At 37.9% G+C, this 26,993-nt stretch overlaps 1 protein-coding gene across 2 annotated transcripts in view; it reads left to right on the forward strand.

Moving 5' to 3' along the window:
* Nell1 (neural EGFL like 1) overlaps positions 1-26,993 on the forward strand; it is a 787,071-nt gene that overhangs the window by 68,491 nt on the left and 691,587 nt on the right. For both annotated transcript variants that reach the window (XM_076844271.2, XM_076844272.2), the window contains exon 3: positions 16,206-16,356. In XM_076844271.2, coding sequence (XP_076700386.1) covers positions 16,206-16,356 — 151 coding nt within the window. The remainder of the gene's footprint in view (positions 1-16,205; positions 16,357-26,993) is intronic.

Below are 26,993 nucleotides of genomic sequence, written 5' to 3' on the forward strand. Positions count from 1 at the left end.
TTGGGAATAAACCACATCCACTCCACAGCTGAGGGCTGCACTTAAGCCCATTCAAGGGACTGAGGACGGTGCAGGCAAACATCTCTACATTTCAGTACTGATGCTGAGAAAGACCTTGCCCTGGGTCCCCTATAAATCCCAATGCTGGATCAGGTGGAAACCTAGTGCCGCATTGTATTGGGAGTGAGAGGAACAACAGTTATAATATGAAGTCTTGTTGTGTCTATACTGAGAATTGGCCAACATGAAAGCAGGGATTGAAGTAAAGGGCAGGCTCCCATGTGGCTAGACATGAGCTGCAGACTTTATTGTAAAGAAAAGATGGCTGCTGGTATTTAGGACTTGGCAGGGTCTTCCCCAGCAATTGTCTTTTAGTTGTATATTTCAAGCTAGTCATAGTCTACCTTTTGGCATTTAATTTAAATAGAAAATCTCCTCATAATTAAACAATTATCTAAACCACTGGTGTGTGTGTGCAGGGGATAGGGCAAGGTTGGGGAAGCTACTTCCTGCATTTCGGCTTTGAATCTTTCTTGTTTTAACTGTGATTTTGGAGTCACTTCTCTCTCAATCATTGAGTGACCAGATGGAGGAAAATCATTTATTTTTTCGCTTCTCTTCCTTTTCTTCTTCTTCTTCTTCTTTTTTTTTTGCCTTTATCTTTAAAGGAGCCTTCCATTTCATTGACATACTTACTGTTCCGTCAGATAGGCTGCTGTGTGTAGACGTCTGTCCTGGGTCCTGATTACATAAGAAAAAATCACAAATGCCTTGCCCTTGAGGAGCCCTTGGTCTAGGTGCAACAAGGAGAGAACCAGGAATATATCATATTCATTTATTCATGCACTCAACAAGTATTTATCATGCATCCTTGTGACAGGCACTGTTCTGTATGGGAGGGATACAGTAGAGAGAAGACAAAGTCTCTGTCTCCATGAAGCCTACATTCTAGCAGAGGAGGCCAATCATGGTAAACAAGTATATAATAAACAAGTAGCTTTAGATAGTGATGCTTACTGCAAAGGAACTAAAAGAGCAATATTGGAAAGAGAGAGACAGACTGACTGACTTGGAGAGGGAGCTTTAGCTAGGATTATTGGGGACTGCTTCCCTACAGAAGTGATATTTAAGCTTTTGAACTGTCACCTAAATGTAGAGGGAGCCAGCTATGCAAAGATGAATTATTATTAATGATCACTTATGTTATTCATGATGAATATTTTTTATCTGCTAGACAATATTCTAAATCCTTTATATTTGTTAACTCATCTAGTCCTTTTAACGAATTTATAGGGGAAATCATCAGCCCCATTTTATAGAAAGGGAAAAAGAGCCTTAGAAAAGCTTGGACAAGGTTATAGGTCCAGGAAGCAGCAAAGCTGAGAATTGAACCCGGTCTGATTTGCTTCCAAGCCCACATTCTTGGAACAGCCAGATAAAGGACATTAGGGTCACACTGATGTGATCCTTCTTAAAGGTACAGTATGAAGGTGGTAGCACCAGGGGAGTATGGTCAAGGCCAGATCATGTGAGGTCTTTCAGGTCATGGCCAAAAGTTAGGGTTTATTTGAATTGCATTGAGCCACATAGGAGTCTGAATGATACCCCCTCCCCCTCCAAGACGTCCACATCCTAGTCTCCACCACCAGTGAATATTTACTGTTAGTGGTAAGAGGATCTTAAGATGGGGACATTATCCTGGATTATCCAAGTAAGACCAATGTAATCCAACGGGTTCTTATAAGGTAGAAACAGGAAGATACAGAAGTGATGAGTAGCAGAGGTGGAGGGAGATTATAAGATGCTGTGCTGCTGATGCTGAAAAGGGAGGAAAGGGAGCCAAGGAAAACTGGATAAATGTGAGAAAATGGATTCTCCCTCAGAGCTTCCATAGGGAGTGTGCACTGTCCACATCTTGGTTTTGGTCCAGTGATACCCGTTTAGACTTCTGACCTCCGCAACTGTAAGATAATGAAATGGTCTTAAACCAGCCTTTACAATGATTCAGTACAGCAGCCATGGAAAATTGACACAGGCAGCCTTTGGAGGATTTAAAGTAAGGGACTGAGGAGATCCATGGGATAGGACTTAAGTTTGAAAGAGACCTTCTCTGATTCTCAGATTGCTACCTGGGAAAGAGAGAAGCTGTAAGAGAGAGAGAGGCAAGAAGAAGCCAAGAGAAGAGGAAAAGAGGAGAACAGAACAAAAGAAAGACATGGTGGAAGGGAGCCCACGGTGGGCAGCTGCTGCAGTGTCATAGGCAAGAGGATGGAGGGAGGTTGCTGCAGTGGAGGCAAAGCTCAGGGCTTGCTGGCGGGTGGACCGTCTCTGAGACACTTGACCACCAGTGAGCACCAGCGAGCAACTTGTGCCTAGCACCGCCTCTCTCTGTCCTGCACTCAGATGTGGCCCCGTGGGAGCGCGAATAAGGCTGAAGGATCAATCTCATTTACTGTGGGCAGATTAGGGAGCAGAAAAGAACATCTGTCACCCAACGTAGGTCACACACATGCAGAAAAGATGCCTTTGAAATGATGAAAACATTATTTAATAAGCTGAAGGGGTAATTTAGTGATAGCTCACTCAGGGTTCTTAACCTAGGATATGTAAGAGCCAAATTATTGCAACAATGATCAAAGATCAATTTTCTTCTGAATCGACATTTTTATTCCTTTTTCAGAAGCTTCAGTAAATGGGAATTGTAATTTTAGCCTCTGGTGGTGGTGCTTGTTTGGAAGGGTAGGGGTGGGAAATTGGTCAAGCAAGATCCTGTGGGCAGACAGCAAGTAGCTCTGAACTCAAGAAGCAAGCAGTGTTTCCAAGAATTCATTATAAGGGTGATGCTAATGTTTGATGTAGCTGGAATAAGATCCCTAAAGAGGAGGTCAATTTTCAAAGATCAGGTGCAGAAAAACTACACGGGTAGTTCTCTTTCTGGATGGATGCCTATATTTCTCTTTTTCTTTTTTATAGTTGTAGATGGACAGCATGCCTTTATTTTGCTTATTTTTATGTAGTGCTAAGAATCAAACCCAGTGCCAGACACATGCTAGGCAGGTGCTCTGCCACTGAGCTACAGCCCCAGCCACGTACATTTCTTGAAGCTTCTGTTCCAAGTCTGGAGTTTTAGGTGACCTGTTCCTTGTTCAGAAAGCCCTCCTTCCTCAGCAGAGGATTGGGAGGCCAGTAATTGCTTCAGTTTTCAGTTTCCCCCTGGAAACTGAAAGCACAGACACCCTGTGGCCAGCCCAGACAGATAAATAGTGAGGAAAGCCTCCCCAGCAGTGGCTCCGGAACTAATTAGCTAACAAGCCATGTAATTAGATTAATGCATGCGATCCAAGAGCTGATGGTGTGCTTTTTAGGACAGTGGAAATAAAGGAGTTGAAAAGAAAGCCTTACATTGAGGTGTTCCAATTATTATCCTTGTCAGAAATATACTTATTATATATTTTACGAGTAACTAGAAGATAGGAGCTTGAAAGCTCCAAACAAAGTAATGATTAGGAGATGGAAACATTAATTACCTACCTTGATCAGTACACACTGTATATATGTATTGAAATCTCACACTCTATCCCATAAATATGTACAATTATTGCATATTAATCAAAAATTTTTAAGAAATGTCTGAGGAGATGGGAATACTAACCATTCTGATTTTATCATTACACATTGTATATACGCTACCCTATAAATATATACAATTAAAATAATAACACAAAGAGAAATTTCAGCCTGGGAGTGGGTTAGTGGTGAGCAACGAAGGTTTCTATTTATCACTCAGTTCCTGCCGGGTTATCTGGGACTAATGTTGCTTTGATTCCTTTCTGATTTGGAAAAGATTTCTTTCTCTTTCCCATAGCAGGCGAAGAGGCTTCTGCACTATTTGCTTGGCATTCTTATGCCTTAGCCTAATAGACTAGTTATTTCTAGAAGGACCCCCTCTGCTTCCCTCTCTTTCTCCATAGCTAATTTGGAGAGGAAAAAAAATGACATGTGAAGCGTGCCAACCTGTCCACCTTCCCAGGTGCAGATTTCTTCAGTGTGGTGTCCCACCTCCTAGCATGGAGTCATGTCCTTCTGCTCTGACCACCAGGACCCCAGGAAAGTAGACTTTCTTACCCTCCACTCATGTCCCACTTTTCATTCACTCCTTCACTCCTGTCTGAGGTAATGCTGCCCTGTTGGTTTCAGAGTGCCAAATTTGTACAGTTTACAGGGTGAAATATTGCTGAGGCCACCAAAGTCATTTCTACTCGAGTCTCTGACAGTTTTCTAATTAATATGATTTTAGTCTTTGTATCCTGTATTAAAGTTGGACCGATTTCCCAGGGGTGGAAAGTCAGACATTAATCCACTAAATCAACTAAATTACTTATGTGAGAAAGAGAAAGACAATTTCATCAGAATTATTTTCCTACGATTTGACATCTCGCTTTGCAGGCTGTAGACCTTGAAAAATACTTTCTAGTCTGATGGAGGCACCTGGATTCTTGGTAGAAAAGTTAAATGATTAAGATAACCCGAGTTAAACACATGTTTCAAGTTGTTTGCCTATCACAGAGAGGGGATGCTAGTTGTATTTGGAAGCAGAGAGGGGAAGTAGCCAGTGCTGTTTCTGTCAGGCTGAATACAAGCTAATGCCAAAGAGTTAAGCTTTCTGCTTTTTTATGCCACAACTGTCTTTTTGCCCACAGAGTCACGGGAGCTTACCTTTGAAACATTAGCTGTTCACCCTAGTAATTGCTCCATCCTCTAATTTAATGAAAACCCATTAAACCGAAACAATAATTAAAATGAGACATCATCTTGGTAGGAGGTTTGCATATTAAAATCACCGTGCATTTCAATGCAGGCAGATTTTTATTCTTGAAAAACAGCATTTGAAGCAACATGTAAAAATGATTTATAATGAATAATCATAAATTAGAGAGCTTGGTGGTTGAACATGATGCCCTACTGTTTACTATTGAATCTGAGTAGATGTGGCAAGATCAAGCCAATACACCATTTAAAATGTCTCTTTTATGCCTGAGAATTAGGACGGTGCACAAAAGGGAACTAATTATAATTAGGTCACTTCACTGTTCCAAATTTTTTTGATGGGCTAAAGATTTAATTTTTAATATGTCAAGTACTATTTTAGTCTCTTGGAGGATGCTCCATAGGTAGGGGACACATGGCATTGGAGTCTAGTGGAGAAGTTCAATGATTCTCTCATGTGGGGGATTAGGGAAACCATGCAAAAATATACAGAAAGAGCTGTAAATTTAGAATCAGTAGATATAGCTTGGCTTCTTGTGAGAGGTAAAATCTTGGTCACTTTTCTTCTCTTAGAGATGCTTCATCTTTAAAGTGAGGCTATGAATGCATACCCAACAAGGTTGTTATAAATATGAAATATGATCATGTGTTATGAACATAATTGGAAAATTTTTAATCTGAGACTTTAGTGGGTAGACTTTTGGCCATTCTTTGCAAAGCTACTCAGAAACATCCTTAGGAGTCTGCTAGCTATATGTGAGGCATTTTCCATTGTTCTTTAATTTATTCATTAAAGAACTCTGAAAGGTGGGGGGTTATTACCATCGTATCACACACTGAGGTGACTCAAGGATGGAGAAAGGAAACTGAGTTATGCAAGGTCTGGCAGCACATACATAGCAAGAGCTGAAGTTCAAATCTTGGTGTGGCTGATGCTTCTCAAGGAATACAAATGGCCAACAAATATATGAAAAAATCATTAGTTGTTGTAGAAATGCAAGTCCAAACTACATTGAGATTTCATCCCACACCAATCAGAATGGCAGTCATCAATGATACAAACAATAATCAATGTTAGCTAGGATGTGGAGAAAAGGAACACTTTTTACACTGTTGCTGGGATTGTAAATTAGTACAACCACTGTGGAAATCAATATGTAGGACTCTCAAAAGACTAGAAATAGAACCACCGTACTACCCAGCTATACCACTCCTCAGTATTTATCCTGAAGATTTAAAGTCATCATATTATAGTGATAAATGTATACCATATTTATAGCAGCACAATTTACAATAGCCAAATTGTGAAACTAGCCTAGCTGTCTATCAATGGATGTGAATGGATAAAGAAATGTAGCATACATACACAATGGAGTTTTATTCAGTCATAAAGAAGAATAAATTGTCATTTGCATAAAATGGATGGAACTTGAGAGCATTGTGTTATATGAAATAAGCCAAACTCAGGATGTCAAGGGTCATATGTTTTCTCTCATATGTAGAAGCAAGAGAGGAAAAAGATAAAAGGAGGGATCTCATGAAAACTGAAGGAAGACCAATATAGGAAAAAAGAGGGAGGAGGAGAGGGAAAGTGGAAGTATTGTGGAGAAATATCCAACAAATTATGTTGTTTCATTGTGTGCATGTATGAATATGTTGCAAAAGTCACATTATTATAAATACTTACTATGCACCAATAAAAGTGTAGAAAGAAAAATTCCAGTGTGTCTGAGATGACAGATGGCACTGAGAGGCAATGGTGCCTTGTGGCTGGCCTTAAGGCAGGTCTGAATTTGCATTCCTGCTGCCCTACTCTGCTTAACCCTTTGCACCTCATAGAGATAGAGATAACAATATTGAGAGTAACAATATTTTTAGAGATAACAATATAGAGAGATAGAGATAACAATATTGATATCTCTAGACTTCTGTGAGGACTAAACTAACCTATTTAAAGTCTTTTACTTGATATCTAGCAAAAAGTCAAAACTCAAACGTATGTGAATGTCAGCTGAGAGGAACTTACTCAAGTGGAATGGCCAGAACCCTCATAGATTCTGAATATTTTTTAACAGAGAAGTGGCCACTACCCATGCCTCCAGCTGTTGCTGGTGATCATGTTCACCTGCCCATTGTCTTCCTGCTGGCTCACAACCATAACCAATATTGGTTTGATCTTGACCTCAGCTCCAGCTGTAGCACCCAGGCTGCCATAACATGGTGGTTCCTGACACATCTACAGGGCCAGGGCCTGCCCTCCTGCTTTCCAAAGAAACTAACAATTGTCATGTACTTTTTATGTGAAAGAAACTGTTTTAAGAGTTTAACATGCACTAATTGATTTAATCTTTATACTATCCCCATGGGGTAGATGAATTTTTCTTTCCATTTTATAGACGAGGAAGCTGAGGCATAGAGAGATTAACTTGCCCAAGGTCAATATCTGGTAAGAGGGAAAAGTTGGAATCTGAGGAGGAGACAGCTTCAGAGCCTGAGCTCTTAACCACTGTCTGTTCTACCCATTAGTCAAAAGGTCAAGCCCCTGGTTTCAAATTCTGTGGTTCTGTTTCAGGTTGGTTCAGGTTTGCCATGCCTCTGTTATATCTCTGAATGGAACAATCTACCATTTACTATTGGTCTCTTAGCCCCTAGAGAAGATCCACTTTGTGTTCAAATGCCTGGTTCAGAAGACTCCTCAGTAAAAGTTTCTAAAGTAAGAAAGAATAAGCAAGTGAATGGATGGATGGATGGATGGATATTCACAGAGGGCAGGAATAAGGGCTTCTTTCCTATCTTTTATAGAACCCAGGGAATAGATCTTGACAGAAACAGTGTTCTTGCTTGCACCCAGTAACATTTTATGTACAGAACTTCATATACCATGGAGTGAATGCATCTGCTGGATGCTTAGACTCTTAACAGTCACGTAGATTAAAATGAGAGTTGAGGAAGGTTGATGGTCAGTTACTGACAAAGTACACTTCAATTCCATCTTGCTGGACTTTCATGGGGATAAGCATGGACATGAGTTCTGACCAGGTCACACATGGGCAGATGTGAACAATGGGCAGGTGAACATGGTTACCAGACAGCTGGAAAATGTTTTTATTGAAATGCCCTAGCAGTCCATTCAGGGAGCTGACTGGTCCCTTCCTTAGGGAGAGGAGTCGTGTTTATGAATAGCAAACTTAGTTGAGGTTGGTTGGAGGGAGAGTCTGGTGTCTTCACTAATTTAAGGATACCCAATTATGTGATTGACATCAAGGTGCTTGGAGGTTCTCCTTTTTTCTTTTATAGGACTCCCTTCTTGTTTCTCCCATGTTTTTATAATATGCTTTTATATTTTAGAAGAAATTTTGTGGTTTTTCTTTACAATAATTCTCAGAGAAGATTGGGAAATTATGACATGTGCAAAGAAGAAAATTTCACTCACGTTAGCTCCCAGTTGCTCACATTTTGATTGAAGGTCATTCCAATCTGTCTGCTTTAGATTGCTAAATAAATTTTATGTATACTTGATATACTACTGTACATATAACTGTGTAGCTACTTGACAATATTTCTTAGATATTTCCTTTTTTCCCCCTTTTTTGTGGTGGTGGGGATTGAACCCAGGCCTGTACATAGGCCATTTAAGAACTCTATCAACTGAGCCCCATCCTCAGCCCTTTATTTTCACATAATAACCCCAGATATATTAAGATATCATACATAATTTCCATCACAATGAAGTAAATAATTTTCATACATAATTAAATTCCCTAATTTACTTAACCATTCTCTACTATTGGGTAGCTCATTTTTTTTTTTTTTGCTATGTAATGCAGTCTTCTTAATCATTCATTTTTTCTTCTTTCTTTTCCTCTTATGACTCAAATGGAGCTGACATTAGTACTTTACCTTTTTCCTTATTCCCTGGCTTCCCCAGGTGAGCTGGGGTAGAGGAGTGGGGATAAGGAGAATGGGTAATGGAGTAGAGACTTGACCACTGTAGGTTGTGGTGACAGTGTGAAGAGAGAGCCTAAAGAAGTGTGGTCGCAGTTTGTTAGTTTCTTAGTGACAGAGGGGATGAGCTGATTTTTCCTTGCTGGTATTGTCAAACATTCATGAAAGAGCTCAGCTGCCTTTCAGTGCCTATCTAATTAGTAAAATTATGGGGGCATTGGAATCTCTTGATTGAGTCATATAGTAATTACAAAAAAAAATTTGATTAGCACCATATGTCACATGATTCTTTCATCTCCATTCCCTAATGGAGAAGTTGGGGATGCTGAACTGGTTTTATTATTTTCTAGGCAGCTCATTATTTTAAGACAGTTTATCTCAACAGGTTGGGATTATATTTGAGAGTCTCCAGCAAACCTCCTTTCTGACATTGTGTTCCAGAGTCTGGAGTCAAGATATATTGGATTAAACCAGCGTGGTTGAGGCTTTACTGTGTGCCGGGCACTGTAATAGTGGTGGGTATGTATTGGTAAACAGTTCCTTACGGGATTTACAGTCTAGTGAGGAACATGACATGAATAAAATGATCACATACATGGTTGGGATAAGCACAAGGAAGACAAAATCTAAGGAACCAAGTAGTCTGAAGTGGTCAGAGGAAGTTGGCTTGAGGGATACCATTTAAGATGGTGCCCAAAAGAGAGGTAGAGGAGAGGGAGGTCACTGCAGAGGGGAAGGCAGCAATGTGGAGGGACCATGGCTCTGGGAATAAGGGAAACGAGGCTTGTGGTGCTGGGTCAAGGCAAGGGTAGATGGAGAGAGGAAGAGGAGGATGAAAAATAACAGGGTGCCAGTCATCTCCATGAGAGCCATGGTGGTTTTCAATGGGCAAGAGTTAAGTTTTCCCTTCATTTGCTTGCCATGTGACCCTGGGCAGTCATTAGCCTTCTCTGTGCCTCAGTTTCTTTGCCCCATATAATAGGAGATTTTGATATTTACCTCATAAAGTTTGTAGAAATAGTTCATTCATTCATTTACTCATTTTTTTAAAATAAATAGTATAAGTAGTAAGTGCCAGGCATTGGGCATATGATGGTGATTTGTCTCTTTTCCACATAAATTAAGTGCTGACATATTGATAATTAGCAGACACAGTGCTGGTGAACGTATGCTCTGTGGAACAGGCCTGCTGGGTTGGATGCTCAGTACCGTGGCTTCCTAGCTCAGCATTCTTAAGAATATTATTTAAATTCACATCTGTAAAATAGAAATCCTAATAAGGCCTGCCCCTAAGATGATCATAAGTGAAATGACAGGAACAGCGTGTGGCCCTGCACTTGGGCCTGCAACAAGGCACACATTCGCCCTCTATCATTCTGGTTTCTGGAGCTAATAGAGGTTTAATGGAATGTTATTGTGCACTTGTGAGTGGAGATGAAAATCCCTTACATATTAACTGGAAGTCTCCTGATGTTCCCACTACTTTCTGCTTGTGACTTCTGCTTCTTTGAAAGCTGCTTGGATCATTACCTGACATTCTCAAGGATGGTCTGCAAGACCTAACAGTGATGTGCCTCCCTCTCCCCCTCCCTCCCCACAGCAGGATTTGCTCCATGGGTAGTTGACAGTTTGGAATTGGCAAATTTCTTCTGTACTCAGAAATGAAAAGCCAACTGTCAGTTCAAACGAACAAGAGCTGTTTTGCCTTCAGGGACCAATCTTACCATGAGCTTAAACAAGACTTAGACTAGAAGGATGTGCCTGATCTGTACCAGGAGTTTGCCATGTGTGAGATTCTCATGTAGATATTAAATGTTGTCTGAATTCTCCATCAGTCAAGGCTGAGGTGGGCTGCCCTGATGTGTCTGTTTCTTCATGTTTCTGGTTGCTGCTTCTCTGCTACCTTGATTCATCAATCCTTAGCTGATGTATCAGCTGGGATTTTGGCAGTTACTCTGCTTTGTGCTAATCTGGTGCTCCTTGGCTGGTCAGGGGCCTGAGAATTCCCTCCAGTATTAGGTGGATTAGATGCTTTCCCTGCTGGACTTTTTTTTTTTTTTAAATAATATCTTTTAAGTTGTTGATAGACCTTTATTTGTTCATTTATTTATTTATATGTGGTGCTGAGAATCGAACCCAATGCATCACATATGCCAGGCAAGTGCACTACCGCTGAGCCCCAGCCCCAGCCCTCCCTGCTGGACTTTTAGTGAGAGAGATGCTCGCAGAGAAAGAAAAATGCCAGGGTACCGTGAAGGTCTGCACAGCAACCCTACAATGCACATCCTGTCCATCCTCACACTCCTGCCTGGTGAAGGCTTATTCATCTCTTTTGAGTTGGGTTCAATGACGCATCCTCTGTGATGTCATTCCCAGTCTCCGTAGGCCACCTCTGTCCTTTGTGCACTGCTTTGTTCTGTACCTGTTGTCACTGGAAAACTGTCTTATTTTTCTATCCTCCAGGAAAGAAACTACATTTTTACTTTCATTTCCCTAGTGCCCAGCATAGAGCCTGATGCAGATGATGCACAGATATATGTTGGCAATGAAATTCACCATTCAGTACCGTCCTCACCCTGTAAGTCAGGGAAAAGGGAAATAAAGTTGCTTCTATATTTAGCAGAGAAGAATATGTGAATATCATTTCATTCCGTTCCTTTTCTTCTCCACTCTCTAGTTTCCTCCCCTTCATCCAACACCTTTGTTTTTTTTTCTCTGATGTTTAATCATCACATTAGCAGTTTTAGTCTTTCTTTAAAAATGACTAGGTAGCACCATTTCCATCCTAGGAAAGAAAAAGCATTTAACTCTTGATGCTGAGTTAGCATTTCTTAAGTAGATTATGTTAAACTTCTGAGTATTTGGAATGATATTTTTTCCAACCTTTTAAAAAAATAGAAAATGTTCCTCTTACATGTTCGTTGTGTGGAACATTACCTTGACACAAAGACAGCCTCCAAATATACACCCAGAGGTCACAAAATGAAAAGCCTCACAAATAGATCAAATTCAGATACTCGAATCACATGGCTTCTTAAATCAATTTGTAATTCCAGCAGGAAACAGGGAAAAGAGTTGGGGTAGGCTGGGAGAGTTAGGCTACAGTGCAAGAAGGGGCGAAGGACACTCCACCCGAGTCTTGAGTTAAGCATTGTCCCTATATTCGTTCTTTACCATACCCCTTCTCTTTTCTTCTCTCTGGGTTGTAATAGCTTTCCTGACGGTGAGGTTACAAGGACTCAAGTTCACGTAGAAAAGTCAGGGAGGGAAATTCAGACTGGAGCTAATATGCTTGGGGCAAATAATTCTAACCACAATTGTGGTCTGCCAGTCCATTTGGTAAGTGGTAATAAGTTTTATTGGCATTTCTCAGGGAGTGCACTTGTGGGGACCCAATGGGAATGGAATGAATGTCAATGATGGGTGTTGGATTTAGTGATGATATAGCTGTCATTCTGAAGGTGGCATGATACATACATTATGATTTGGCCCTCCTGCCCCATTCTATCTGCAAGCAACACTCTTATTTGATTCTTTTTATCTATGTTCAGCTTGCTTATGTTCCATTTATTCAATCTGTGTAACAGGTTTCACAGGTTTCTAACTTGATATCTATATTTAACACTTCTTACGAGCCTCATCCATCCTACTTGTTTTTCTTGTTCTCTCTAGCAGAACTGACTATTCTCAAGTAACACAGCAAACCCACACTGTAGTGGCTGAATAAGGAAGTACAATATTCACTATAGGGTCCTATTACTTGGTTTTCATTGGTTGCTCTTTTAACTCCAGGAAAAAAAAAATCAGGCTTCTGTAAAGTAGGTGACATGTCACTATTTTCAGCAATTGAAAAGTTAATATTTTATGCTAATGTGGAAAATCACTAAAGGAGAAAATCTGCAAAATCTGTGTTTTATGGATGGAAAATACCCTTAGTACCTTCTTTTGATACATGGCTAGGAGCAGGGTAAAGTGTTTAACAGAAATGAAATATTGAGGCTAGGAAAGAACTTGGAGATCACGGAGTTTAATCTTGATTTTTAGATGTTGAGTGTAGTGTTCAGAGGGGTAAAGTTTCTTTTTCTGAGGTACATGGCTAGTTACTTAAAAATCTCAGAGTAGTCTCAGTCCCTGGAAACCTGATTCATTGTTCTTGCCTCTATATTGTAAGAAGACATGGCGTTGCTTTCTTGTGTTCTTTTATCGGCTGAATTATGATAAACATTTATTTGAAAGGGCTTTTCTGAAAATGAGAACGCTCATAAAGTCTCCATGTATCAAAATAGATATTTCTTACATTTCACTCTGTTGAGTGCTAATGGGCTCTCTTTACTTCAATGTGCCAATCATTTATAAAAAGAAATGAGAAAAGTCAGCATAAGAAATGTTCAGCTTTCAAGGAGGATGGGTGAGCGGAAGTGTGGTAGGACTGGTTCAGACTGTTGGGGGATGAGTGTCCTCTAAAGAGGGGAGCAAATTGGCATCAAATATCATCTTCTTTAATTTGATAGCCACTGACATTTGAGAAGGACTCATATATTCCTAGTTTTCAAAGCAGATACCATACCTACTATTTTCTTATTATAACATTTGTGATTATTTAAAGTAATAATATAAATGAGAAAAATAAATGAGAAAGAAGCCTGGGGCAAGATTGTGATAAATAATGTAAGGAAATAACAAACTGATCATAATCCATACATTATGACAAGTTATATGGAGAAAATAACCAGAGTGGTGTGTTAGAGGGACATTGGTGGACAGCCTACTTTAGAAAGAGTGACAGGGAGGTTGCATTTGTAGCTTGTGCTAAAGGAGAAGGAGTCAGGCATGTGGACAGGTGGTAGAAGATGACTGTGGGGAGAGGGCAGGGTCCAAAGATCTGAGACAGGAGTGGGTGGGGTGTGCTCCCGGCAAACAAGGAGGAGAGTGTGAGATGGAGAGGGAGGGGCAGGCAAGAAACAGTATGTGTGTGTCTTTGCAGATCAGGCTAACAGGGCTGGATTTTATCCTATGAACAGTGGGAAGCCATTGGAGAATTTTATGATTTATGATTCTTTACCCCTCTGAACACTATACTCAGCATCTAAAAAATCAATGATTCAGACTTTTTGCTTTAAAGGGAGCACTTTGGCTACTGGGTGGGAAAAATGGGGGAAAGAAGGCTGCATGAAAGCAGGAAGACTAATTAGGACACCATTAGACTGTTCTAGAGTGCAAGGACAGGGGCTTGGGCAAGAGCTATAAGAATGAAATTAGGAAGAAGTGGGCAGATTCCAGACATGGGAGCCCTCTTGATTCACTCTTGGGTTGGACATAGAGGGAGAAGAAATGGAAAGAATCAAGGATAAATTCTAATTATTTTGACTTGTGGAACTGGGCATTACCACCTACTAAGACTGGGAACTTGAGGATCTACAGATAGAGGATTGGGGAAGAGAAAAGGAGTTCTGATGTACACACATACAATTTGAAATGCTTATTAGGTAGTCACATAATATTTGAACTGCTGACTAGATATTCTCATGGCAATATCAAGTTGGAAGTTAAATACATGGGTCTTTTACTTAAGGGAAAGTTTAGGGTTGTGGAAATTTGAAGGCCCTTGGTCATGGGGCTAGATATTGCCCAAGGAGAATTAAATGAGAAGTGAGGAAACCCGGACTCAATATGATATTCATACCCCTTTCTTCCAGCAGGCATTGTTGATTAATCATGGCCTTCTCTTCACTGGGCTCATTCCTCACTGATGAGTACAAAAGGAAAAAGTCAACATAATCTCAAAAGTCCAATTTATTTTTCTAGCATTAAATTCTAGGTGGAATTTATCGGCAGCATTTTGCCCAGAAGTAATGATAATAAAAATAATGTTAATAAAAGTTGCTAATATTCTCTAGTTTGCAATATGATTTGTTTATATACTTAATTAGTTGTAAATGCCAACTGGAAAGTTTTCACCTGGGATTTTGTAGAAGGCACAGAAGCACTCCTTAAGTGGCTAGTTCTTATCCAACCCTTGACAAAAGCCAGCAATGTGCCCTTTACAGTAGAATATCGAAGGCCTTTCTTCAGGCAGAAAAACAAATGTCATGCGGGTGGACTTGTGCGATGGAGAGCTCTGTCTGGCTCAGGTGCCTCTGTGGTACAGGACACCCCCGCCCTCCCCACCCGACTTTTTTTTTTAAACCATCCTCAGCCTAGGCATTTGCAGGTAGAAAAGGCTGTGGTGTTCTTTCTGTGTCATGTATGCTGAGCAGTAATTCAAAGAACTACAGGTTGAGATAGGAAGCTCTGAGAGATCCCCTAGGTACCCCTCTATTTGCAGATGAGACAACTGGGCCTCAAGACCAAGAATTGAAAGATTATTAGTCTTTCTTTCTTTCTTTTTTTGAGAAGCCAGTCTTTAGGCTGAGATTCTTCAGCATTGTTGTAAAAGTTTGCCATGTGGTGTAGTCTTTGACGTTCTCTGTTTTTCAAAGACTCCTCATGTGGTTCTGGAGAAATAACTAAGTAGTTGTCATACATTGAGAGGAGGTGTTCGGGTTGTGAGAGGGGACCACTGAATATACTTCCGATGTCCCTTTATCATCCTTTGAGTAGTCTCCTCTAACTTTGCTCCCTTGATGCCCCTTTCTGATGCCGGGAAATGTACGGGGAAATAATGAGATAACACCCAGTTTGTCACGGCCAGGGTGAGTCTGAGTATGGAGTGATGAATGCCTGTCATTATGCTGATGTTGGAGAAGGAGGGATTCCTGTCCAGGAGCAAGATTAGCTGGACTCTCACACATCCAGTCCTGCTGAATTGGATTCAACTTTAATAAATATTTCATGAGGAAAGCAATCCATTGCATATTTGCAGAGAAATTCAGGCACACTTATGAGCATGTTTTGTGTTTATTCTTTAAGCAAAGGCAGAGTCATTTGCCATTATTAGTGCTAGTAAATCTGTGCTAGGCACAAGGCAAGGGCAGGTTTCTTAAATGCATTATGAGGAGAAGGAAAACAAGCCTATGGGAAAAATGAGATTGGAGGCACGCTGAGTGGCATTTGGGTTCTGCTGGGTCCAAGATTCTCTGAATTTAGGACCCCGTTTATTTGACTGCCTCTCAGCTTATTTACAGCAACTTCATCTGTTTGCAGAAGGCTAAATTGCTCAGTGTCCTGTCAAAATCCATGTCAGAAAATCACTGTCTGGCCAGTTGTGAACTTGTCAAAGTGACAAGTGGGCATGGTGACAGAGATAGCATTTCTGGGTTTTTCATTGAACGAATGTGGCCGTATGGAGTGGTGAATGGTACCTAAAAATGGAAACTATTGACAAGAGGAGAAAATGAAAAATGTGATCTGGATACTTGAACATGGCATTTTTAACTGTGATCTTTTTTTTTTTTCTTCTTTCTCTTGTTCCCTCTCCTCTTTATTTCGTCTCTACCCTTCTCCTCCTTGGTCTTCTCCTTTTTCTCCTCCCGTTCTTCTTTCCTGACTCTTAGATACAGAGAGAGAGATCCATGCAGCCCCTCATGTGAGTGAGAAATTAATTCAGTTGTTCCGGAATAAGAGTGAATTTACCTTTTTGGCCACTGTACAGCAGAAGCCATCAACTTCAGGAGTGATACTGTCCATTCGAGAACTGGAACACAGGTAAGAAATCTCCACTTTTGAAAATCTACTCAGAGTTCATGGGCTATGCATGATGCCTTGGAGTTTAGGGGTGGGAGCTCCTTGGAAACATTCGGCTAGCTGAGGAATGATTTCTGCTGAACACATTAATGAATCTACTTTGCATTAATAATTTACTTTGGGCAAAGTGTTTTCCTTATTTGCTCTCCAAGGATCACTAATGAGTGTCTTTCTCTCCTGCCTTAAAAAGGTTGACTTTATTCATGGAAAACCACATTCTATCCACCATACTTAAGTCATCAAGCAAATTAATTAGTTATGTTTAATAGCCTTCAATAAGAATTTCTCATGTGGGAGGTGAACAGTTCAAAAGTGTTATTCTAAGGGTCACATAAACAAGTAGGGAATGTGGACAAATAAATATCATAAAGCACTGTGATGGAATGCTAGCAGTTAGAGTTCAGGGAAGAAAGGGAGAGGGCTCAATCCTATTGAGGATTGGGATATCCAGGAAAGGCTTCCTAAAGGACCTGTGGTTGTATAAGGAAAAAAGCCAAGTGTTTTCTGATAGGGGAATGGGAATGAAGGGGTACAACATTATAGAAAGAGGTTTCCAAGATTTTAAGAAGGATAATGCAAGTGTGGGTACATGGTTGGAATATAAAAGTGTGTGGGGGGAAGAGATGAGATTTGTGGGTGGGCAGTGAGGGGTGGTATTATAGAGGTAGGTGGAAGTCAGATCATTGGACAGCCTCAGTGGCAAGTGGAAAAACTTGGATTAAGGTCCCCATAGGCAGTGGGTTTGACGTTTAAGAAAACTGCTCTATATGAGGTTCAACCCTTTTCATAAAGGGTTCTAAGTTTCTAACCATTCAATGGCTCGACCTCGTTAAAGCTAAAGAATAAAAAAGAGTTAATAATAAAGAAATAATAGAGTGGCATCTAATTTCAAAATTATGTCAAGGTGTTGAGTTCACTGAATTCACTGGTTGGTGAAGACCACATAGAGAGAGGACTTGAAGGACCGGCAGAATTCCAGCAGGAAAGTGAACCAAGGGTATATAGAGCTGGTGTGTAGTCACAGAGGTGAGGAAATGTAAGGAAATGCACTTTTTTAGGAGGGACGCAATGAATGGATCTGTTTGACTAGAACTGAAGGTGTTTCCTTATACTCTTTCAGCATTTGTAAGGATCAACGGTTCTGTTTTTAATGGTTAAGTTTGCTCTCAGCTTCAAGGGGTTAGGAGGCACCCTGATGCTTTTTTTTGTGTGTCGGGGGGTGGGGGCGGTGTGTGTTAGCATTAGGAACTGGCTGTTTTTGAGTGAATCCAGAGAAATACAGTGTGATGTATATACATGCCTCTGAAAGATACAGGTTAGTTCAAAGGTATTCTGAGTGCCGGGGTTTGGTGTTAAGCCAAGTCTCAGCTTCACAATCATGGAAAGGCTATCTTTCCCCACTGGCCTTGTGGGCTTGAGTTTGAGTGGAGGACCATACAGTCCAAGACCAGAATGCATAGCTTCATACATAGAGGTGGGCTCCTCAAAGTAGATGAGAAACGTGGAATGAATGTTTTTAGTAGAAAGAGCATGGCACTGACTGGAGTTCTAGTTCTAGTTGGGTGACATCAGCTATTTAGTATTTTGGGACTTCAATTTCTGTGTCGAAAATGTAGGCAATAATTTATTTTGCAGAACTGCTATAAGGCCGGATAAAAGACAATGCATATTGAGCTGCTATTTCTTGACAAATATACATTTCTCCTTGCTTTTTGTCTTCAGACATAATTTGTTGGATTTCTCTTTTGTAATTACAAAAATCTTACTTTAGAAAAGGTTTTTAAAAAAATCAGTACTGCCACACAGAGTTAAGATTAGCTTCTCTTATATCCCTAGCTGATTTCTAATAGAACCTGAGGATCATTGAATGGAGAGTCATCTGATAATTTTTCATTATAATAGGAAAACCTCAGATATTGACTAATAAATAAAATATGAAGAAATAGAAATAGATCATCGTCTCTGGATTTTATGGTGCTCTCTTCCATATTTGTTTATTCTAATCAAGGCAAAGTATAAATGATTGTGAGTTTGTAATGCAGTGGCTCTGGGTATCAGAGAAAACCTGATTCCCACCTTCAGGAAGATTAAATTCTAGTTAAGAAGACCTGGGATGCAATAAAATTGAAGGGGAATATATAATGGTATATGTTTAGGAATTCAGCTATTTATAGTAACCTCCCAGAAGTTTCCCATTTGTAATGAATGAGAATATTTCATTGTTCTCAGGATCTTTCTTATTTATCAAAGAAATAATTTTCTGCAGGAGCAAAAGTTGTCCTGCAAATGTTTGGCATTTACATTTGACCATGTGTAAAATCAGGCGACCAAGCATTTTCTTTAGTTAGAAGCAGAGGCTCTAGGTAACTCATGGTTAGATTGTTGGCTGGAAGGTCAGAGACCCAGGTTATTTTTGTGATTCCCTCCTGTGTGATCCTGATTGTATCACTTTTGATCAGAATTGAATATATTTGCCCTATTATGATATGATGGGCATTATTGCATTCCTACCTAAGTTTTTGTTTTTATCAGTCAGTGGTTTTTAGGATATTCACAAAGTTGGGCATTCATCACTATAACCAATTCTAGAAATTTTTATTATTCCAAAAAGAAATTCCATACTCCTCAGCTGTCCCTCTCAGTCTCCCCATAAACCTTTGAAGCTTAGGTAACTACTAATCTAGTTACTGTCTCTATAGATTTGTCTGTTTTGTTCATTTCATATAAATAAATTCATATTCTTAGTGGTCCTTTTGTGACAGGCTACATTTACAGTGTTTTCAAAGTTCATTCATCTTGTATGTGTCTGTAGTTCATTTCTTTTCCAGAATAATTTTGCCTTGCTTGGATACAACATATTTTATTTTTCCATTCATCTGTTGTTGGACATTTGAATTGTTCCCACTTTTTAGCTATTATGAATAATGCTACTATGAACACTCATAAAAGTTTATAATTTTTAAATTGATGCATATTGTACAGAATAGTGAGATTCATGTACAAGTTTTTGTGTGGACGTAATGTTTTCATTCTCTTAGGTATGTAGCTCGGAGTGGAATTGCTAGATCAGGTGTAAATTCTGTTTATTTGTAGAACTGCTAGAGTGCTTTCCAAAATGACTTTTTTTTTTAAGTGTGTTGCTCAGGATATTTACAGAGAAGATCATGTTGTTTGCAAATAGAGACTGTTTTATTTCTTCCTGTCCTACTTGGATGTCCTTTATTTCATTTTCTTGCCTAAGTGCCCTGCCTGGAACTTATGGTACAACGTTGAATTGAAGTTGTGAGAGGAGACATTGTTGTATTGCTCCTGATATTTGGGGAAAAGCTATCAGTTTTGACCATGAACTGTGCTATCTGTGGGTTTCCAAAGATGCTCTTAACCAGGTTGAAGGAATTATTTTCTTTTTGTAGATTTAAAAAAAAAAATCAGATGGAGGATGTTTTTATTATTTAGCGTTTTTATTATGAAGGGTGTTGAATTTTTTCCACATTCCATTTCTGTATCTATTGAGAATATCTTGTAGTTTTTATTTTTTATTCTATTGATGTGATGTATGAATTGGTTTTTGAATGTTATACCAAGTTTGGGTTCCTGGGATAAATAACACTTGACTATATTGTGTAATCCATTTTTTTATATTAGTGGATTTGATTTAATAGTACATTGTTGAATATTTTTGTATCTATGTTTCTAAGAGAGATGTTGGTCTGTAGTTTTCTTTTGATATTTTCATTCTGGTTCTAATAATGAGTTTTAGCAGATTTTTTTTTAACTACGTGAAGTTTGTTTGAAAGCTAACTTTTGCTCATTGCATGCCATGTACCAAGCATTCAATTAAAAAAATATTTAATTGTAGATGGACACAATACCTTTATTGTTTAGTTTTTTAATGTTGTGCTGAGGATCAAACCCAGTGCTTCGCATATGCTAGGCAAGCGCTCTATCACTGAGCCACAACCCTGCTCCCAAGCATTCAATTTTTTATGATCCTGTTTAATTTGTTAGGTATGAAATTTTTGAATTTGAAAACATTGAAAATATTTTTCCAAAATTCTAATATTTATACCAGTTACTTCTTATTTTATAATTTCCACTAGAATCACTGTAACACTGGTAAATAATTAATAAATAAATAAATTAAAAGTCCTAATTAAAGTCAGAAGACAGAAGGCAATCCTTTTTCCTTTATGATTTAATATGTTCTCTTTATGTGTTGATTATAATGTCTAGTAATAAATTCTGATCTATGTATCTAGTCATGATATAAAGGAAATTTAACTTCATTTCTGATTTACTTGAAAGGCCAAAATATCATGAATACCTATTAAATATCTCTTTAGTGTACCTTTTGAGATAATTTTGTTTTCACTGTTATCTATTAACCTAATTAATTATATTAATAGAATCCATAATGTTGAACTATTCTTGAGAATCCTTGAATAAACTTTCAATTAAACTTACTGATGTTTGATTTAGGATTTTTGCCCCATTAAATAATAATAACTAACAATATTAACAAAAATAGTAGTAGTTACTTAAATTATTTTTGAGTTCAGCCATTGTTGTAAACACTTTAAACTCATTAGTGAGCTAAAACATTTAAACTTTTAATAAGTGAAATGAATATATAACTGTTCATGTGAGTTAACTCAAACATTTTTAAACAACCCCCCTCAGTCCCTGGTAACCACTATTCTACTCTCTATGAGATCAACTATTTTAGATTCCATATGCAACTCAGATCATATGATTTGTCTTTTTGTGCCTGGCTTATTTCACTTCACATAATCTCCGTCAGATTCACCCACATTGTTACAAATAATAGGGTATCATTTTTTTATGGTGGAAAAAATATCTAATACATATATGTGTATATGTATAATACATATATGTATATGTATCACATTTTTACTATGCATTCATCCTTTGATGGACACTTGAGTTGATTTCCTTATCCTGGCTCTTAGGACTAATGCTGCAGTAGACATAGGAGTACAGATTTCTCTTCCACATGCTGATTTCCTTTACTTTGGGATTCCTGGATCCCAAAGGAATTTTTCTTGAGGAAATTCCAATATCATTTTCCATATGGCTTTGCTAATTTTTCATTTTCACCAATTGTGTGTAAGTGTTCCCCCTTTTCTCTACATCTTTGCTAATGTATATATTTATAATAATAGCTATTCTAACAGATGTGAGGTGCTATTTCATTGTTGTTTTAATTTGCATTTCCACTATGATTAGTAATTTTGAATATTTTTTTCATTTATCTGTTGGTCCTTTATTTAACTTCTTTTGAGAAATGTCTATTTGGATAATTTGCCTGTTTTTAAATGGGTTAATTTTTTTCTTACTATTGACTTGTTTGACTTCCTGTTATAGTTTAAATATTAAACTCTTATCAGATGTATAATATGCAAATGATTTCCTCCATTTTGTAGGTTAATTCTTTCTTTACTCTCTTTTGATTACTTTGCTGTGCAGAAACATTTTTAGTTGGTTGTAGACCTATCTGTTAATTTTTACATTTATTACCTGGGCTTTTGGGGTCATATTAAAAAAATTGCCCAGCTCTATGTCATAGACCCTACTACCCCCAATGTTTTCTTATAGTATTTTCATAATTTGGGGTCTGTTGTTTATCTTTAATCTATTTGAGTTGATTTTTGTATATGGCATGATAGAGTGATCTAATTTCATTTTTCTGCATGTGATTATCCAGTTTCCCAAATACTACTTATTAATGAGACTGCCCTTTACTTGTATGTTCCTGATGTCTTTGTAGGAAATCACTTGGCTGTAAATGTGTGGATTTATTTCTGGGGTTTCTATGTTGGTTGATTAGTTTGTATATTTTTTTTCTATGCTGGCTCCAAGTGGTTTTGGTTGCTATAGCTTTGTAGTAGAAATAAGAAAAAAACAAGAAAACACTTTGTAGGCCACTTTATACAATAAAATAGGCAATAACAACACACAGTTTTGTTATCATAAACACTCAGATGTACTAACAGTCACATGGGTGTAGTAGTTACAAGAAGATAAACCATATTATAAAGAAATAGATCAAAAAACAAAATATATGAATGTGTTATTACCATGGTTGGTAATTGTGTGAATCCTGTTTTTCTTTTTCTTTTTTAAATTCTTTTTAGTTATACATGACGGTAGAGTATATATTGACATATTATACATATATTAAGTATAATTTCCCATTCTTATGGTTTACATGATGTGTAATATGCTGGTCATGTATTCATATGTGGACATAGAAAAGTAATGTCTGGTTAATTTACTGCCTTTCCTATTCCCATCCCCTTTCCTTCATTCTCTTTGTCTAATCAAAAGTACTTCTCTTTCTCTTGCATAATAGCTATGACTAGTATTTCTGGTGCTATATAGGAAGTGGCAAGAGTGGATATCCTTGTTTTGTTCTAAGTCTTAGAGAAAAACCTTTCAACTTTTTCTGTTGAGTATGATGTTAGGTGTGAGTTTGTCATAAGTGGCATTAATGTTGAAATTTATTTTGTGGTTTAGACTGGCTTAAAAATGTAAGCAGTATCTCTTTAATAAATATGTCTGACAAAACTAGCCCGAAAATAATTAGATATAAACATTAAATGTAAGTGTATTTAGAAAAAAACATAGAAAGTATTTTGTATATGTTGGTCTGAAAATCACAGAATTTGTTTGGCTAATAATATGTTTTTTGGGGATGCTGGTAAAACTTTTATTATTGGAAATATTCATTTCTGTTTTTTATGGTGTAGCTCTGTCTAATTATAAGCTCTTCTTTGGATTAGCTTAGCTTACCTCTTTTAAAAATCATATATTTTATTGAGATTTGCATTTTGGACAAGTAATTAGGCAATATATTCTCTTTTGCTCAATAAAATTTTATATTTGTGATTGTCTTCTCTGATTTATAATGTGAGATATACATTTCATCCCACTTTCCCTGAGCAGGCTCATCATGAGATTATAATTTATTAATGTTTTTAATGAAACAGTTCTTAGTTTTATTGATCAAGTCTATTTTTAATTTCAAATTCATTGATTTCTTCACATTTTCCCTTTTGGATCTTTTTGTTGATATTTTTTGTTAGCTTTATATGTTAGTTTATTTTTTTTCAGTATTTTCTGTTTATAAAACTCATAAAATGACTGAAGATATTATATTGTGAGTATTGCTTTGATTACAGCCCATTGATATTGTTATATAATGTTTCATTTTCTTTAGTTTTTTTAAAATTTAACCTTGTCCTCCTCTTTTATCCTAACTAATGAATATTTAAAAATTCCAAGTGATTAAATAACAAAATAGGGGATCATTTCTGATTTTATTATTACCTGAAGATGTAAAATATGTGCAACATTTTTAGGTATTTGCATTTGCAGAATTTTTTTTTTCTGGTAATCTTTACATATCCAACAATTATTTGGAGGTGTGCCTTTCAAATCAATTGGTAGTTTTTGTGTTTAGATAGATGCATATAGGTATAATTTTATATGTAGCATCTTTCACTTGTGTTAGTTAACTTCTCTGTGTTAGTGTATTTATTTTGTGCTTGAGAAAGAAAGGTTAATTGCCTCTGTGCTGATTAGAATTTTGTCCTAAGTTTCCTTGGATAGGGCCAGGCCTAGAAATGTCATGCGTTACTTGTACCACATTTCCTTAGTACCCTGTGGGAAGCCGCCCTGGATGAACATGCCTTTGAGTCCTGATGCCTGGGGTTTCGCACAATTATTGCATTCAGTATGGCTTGGTAACGCCAGGTCACAGTAACTTGGGAGTTACCCCAGCTCGGATAACAAGGCGTGGCTCCAGGAGTAGGTGTCACCCACTGGGTTTAAGTTACACTTAACCTGTTCCTTTGTAATCTGCCCCTTCTGCCTTTTTCCAGATAGAATGTTGTAAGAAACAGCATCCCCCCAAGTAAAAGCCTACTTCCGAATGTGCTTGCTCTCTTAACAAAAGCCTCTGGTGACCTTCTCTTGCCCCACTTTTTGGGGAGCCTGAGGTTAGGAGCCGGGGAAAGCTGTGCTGAAGCTTACCAAAGGTATTCTGTGTCTGTGTGGTATTTGAGTCACCCCAAATTCACGCGGACGACTTTAGTTCAGCTGCCTATGCTGGACAGGGGTGGCAGGACTGGGTCTAGCAGTGTGCCAAGGATGAGAGAACATGGACATTGGAGTAACTTAGGTAGTATCTGTATTGATTGGTTGTGATGTTTCCTATTTAGTCTGTACCCAAATACATGAGAGTAACATATGTAAGAGTTTCCAAATAAAACTCTTAGGCATATTCTATGCACTTAATAAATACTGAATGTATGTATGATTCATTTTCTCAATCTCTAGTTAGAGCTGCTCAGAATCTTCTTGGCTAGTTTTACAAATTCCCATGGAATATACTGTCCCAGGCACAGGGACAATATATTGCCCTGGATGTACTACATAGGAGAGGCTGTGCAGATAGTGACAGGGGTAAAGGTTTTGGTGTCTGGAGATTGAGATTAATAATAATAGCATTTTTTTTTGGTGAGGATTAGAAGTACTTGTAAAACACCTATACTAGTGCTTAGTATGTAATAGGAACTCAATTTAAAAAGTCATGATGATGATGATGATGATGATGATGATGTTATTGTTGTTGTTGTTAAAATGGAAATTTGATGCTGAGGGGAGATAGGATGCAAAGGAGTGCCAGATGAAACATTTCCCCTCTCATTTGGTTGTTAAAGGAAAGTGGTGACTATCACCCAAACCTGATAATGTTCAATTTCCAGTTCAAAGTCTCCTTTGCTGATGAAGCTCAATGGGGAACAGCATTCTGGATTGGAACATCCTCCTTAGCCATCAGGTGCACTACGGGAAGTAATTGTCCAACTGCCTTTTCCAAATCTGTTAGCCAGAGGAACTTCATTTACTCTTTTGGAAATCACTGTTTCCAATTTCTGCTAAGCTTTGGGCTACTCTCAGGCAAGGCCATTATTGAAAAAATGGCAGAAGAGTTTCTTCAGTGGCTGAACTCCCTTCTTGCCAGAGGCAGGTATCTCTCTCTCCTGGTGGGGACCCAACAGTTAGAGGTAGATAATTTGGGAGACTGTGATTCCTTAAACCAGGAGTGAACTTCTTGGCAAAGTAATATCTGGAAACTCCCTAGGTAATGGAACCAATTGAGTTCCCATGGACATCTTAAGTGGGTAGATCAAATGAAATGAAAAACTTAAATATAAAGACTATTGAAAATGTACTTGGAGGTAGTAATTGAAATAGGCTCTTTTATGTGATGGAACGGGTACTCTGTTATTAATTCTAAACCTATATTTCAAATGTGATGGATTTTTTTACAGTACCAATATAGCACATTGGAAGAGCAACAAAGATGAATCTGTCTTGCTGAATTATCTTAATGGCACTGCAGATTTAATGTTTATTTTTTCTGATTCAAATGTGTTAATATAGAGCTTTGTTAAAATGGAAAGCTTAATTAACACAGATTAAATCTAATTGAATGTTCGCCAGTATATGAAACTCTATAAGCTATAATGGTAAATCTTCTGTTTTTCAATTTTATTCCTAAATTATAGATAAATTACATCTAAACATAATTAGATAGGAAGCTGAAAGTGAGGGATCTTTAAAAAAAAACAACAAAACCCCAAAACCAAACAACAAAAAACCTTCTTGTAAATTCCATGAGAAGAAGAGGAGGACATTTTTGGCTTCCCAAGAAGCCATCTCCTTTTTGTAAACTAAAATTTTGTGTTTCAAAAGAGAATATTTGATTTTCTGAGTTTTTGTGTTGGAAAGAGCTTTTTGACATGATGCCAGATAGAGCCAGGAACTGAATCTAGATTTGTCAATTACTACATGAGGAAGCTTTTGCAATTGTGTTTAATGTATATCAGTCTCAATGTCCTCCCATGTAAAGGGAAGGTGTCGATTACCACATCATCGACTTATTGGGAGGATTCAAAACACCAGTTAGGTAAATGGCTACTTGTACATCTCATATGTCAAGGTACTCAATAAATGTCATCTCCCTTCCTCTCCTATGACTTCTTGAGATATTCCCTAGTGCCCCCAATGTTTTTCAGCAGGAAAGAAAGCACATATTATACTTTTTTGCTTCTTGCAATGGTTGTTTTCAGATCGCAATTATCATAGAAAATATCAAACAATAGATGCTCACTTTGAATGCATTCTGTAATTTCAAAGCAGCAGATTTACTGTCACAATTTTGAATAACATGAGAAAACATTTAAATTATTATTACTTTTAGCTAATTTATTGTAAATGCCAGAATAGAGGGTTAAAAAAGAGATGATGGTGGTGATGAGGAGGAATTCCAGAAGCACGTTACTTGGTTTGATGAAGCCAGCCCAGAAAAGGCTTTTACCTTGGGAAAATTTTTTAAGTTGTAGATGGACACAATATATTTATTTTATTTTATTTTATCTGGTGCTGAGGATCGAAACCAGTGCCTCACATGTGCAAGGCAAATGCTCTACCATTGAGCTAGCTATAATCTCAGTCCCTGAATTTCTTAGATAAATAAGTTTAATTATTTTTACAATGAGATATAAATGGCT

Source organism: Callospermophilus lateralis, chromosome 2, assembly GCF_048772815.1.
Source record: "Callospermophilus lateralis isolate mCalLat2 chromosome 2, mCalLat2.hap1, whole genome shotgun sequence".
In the NCBI taxonomy this organism is placed as follows: Eukaryota; Metazoa; Chordata; class Mammalia; order Rodentia; family Sciuridae; genus Callospermophilus; species Callospermophilus lateralis.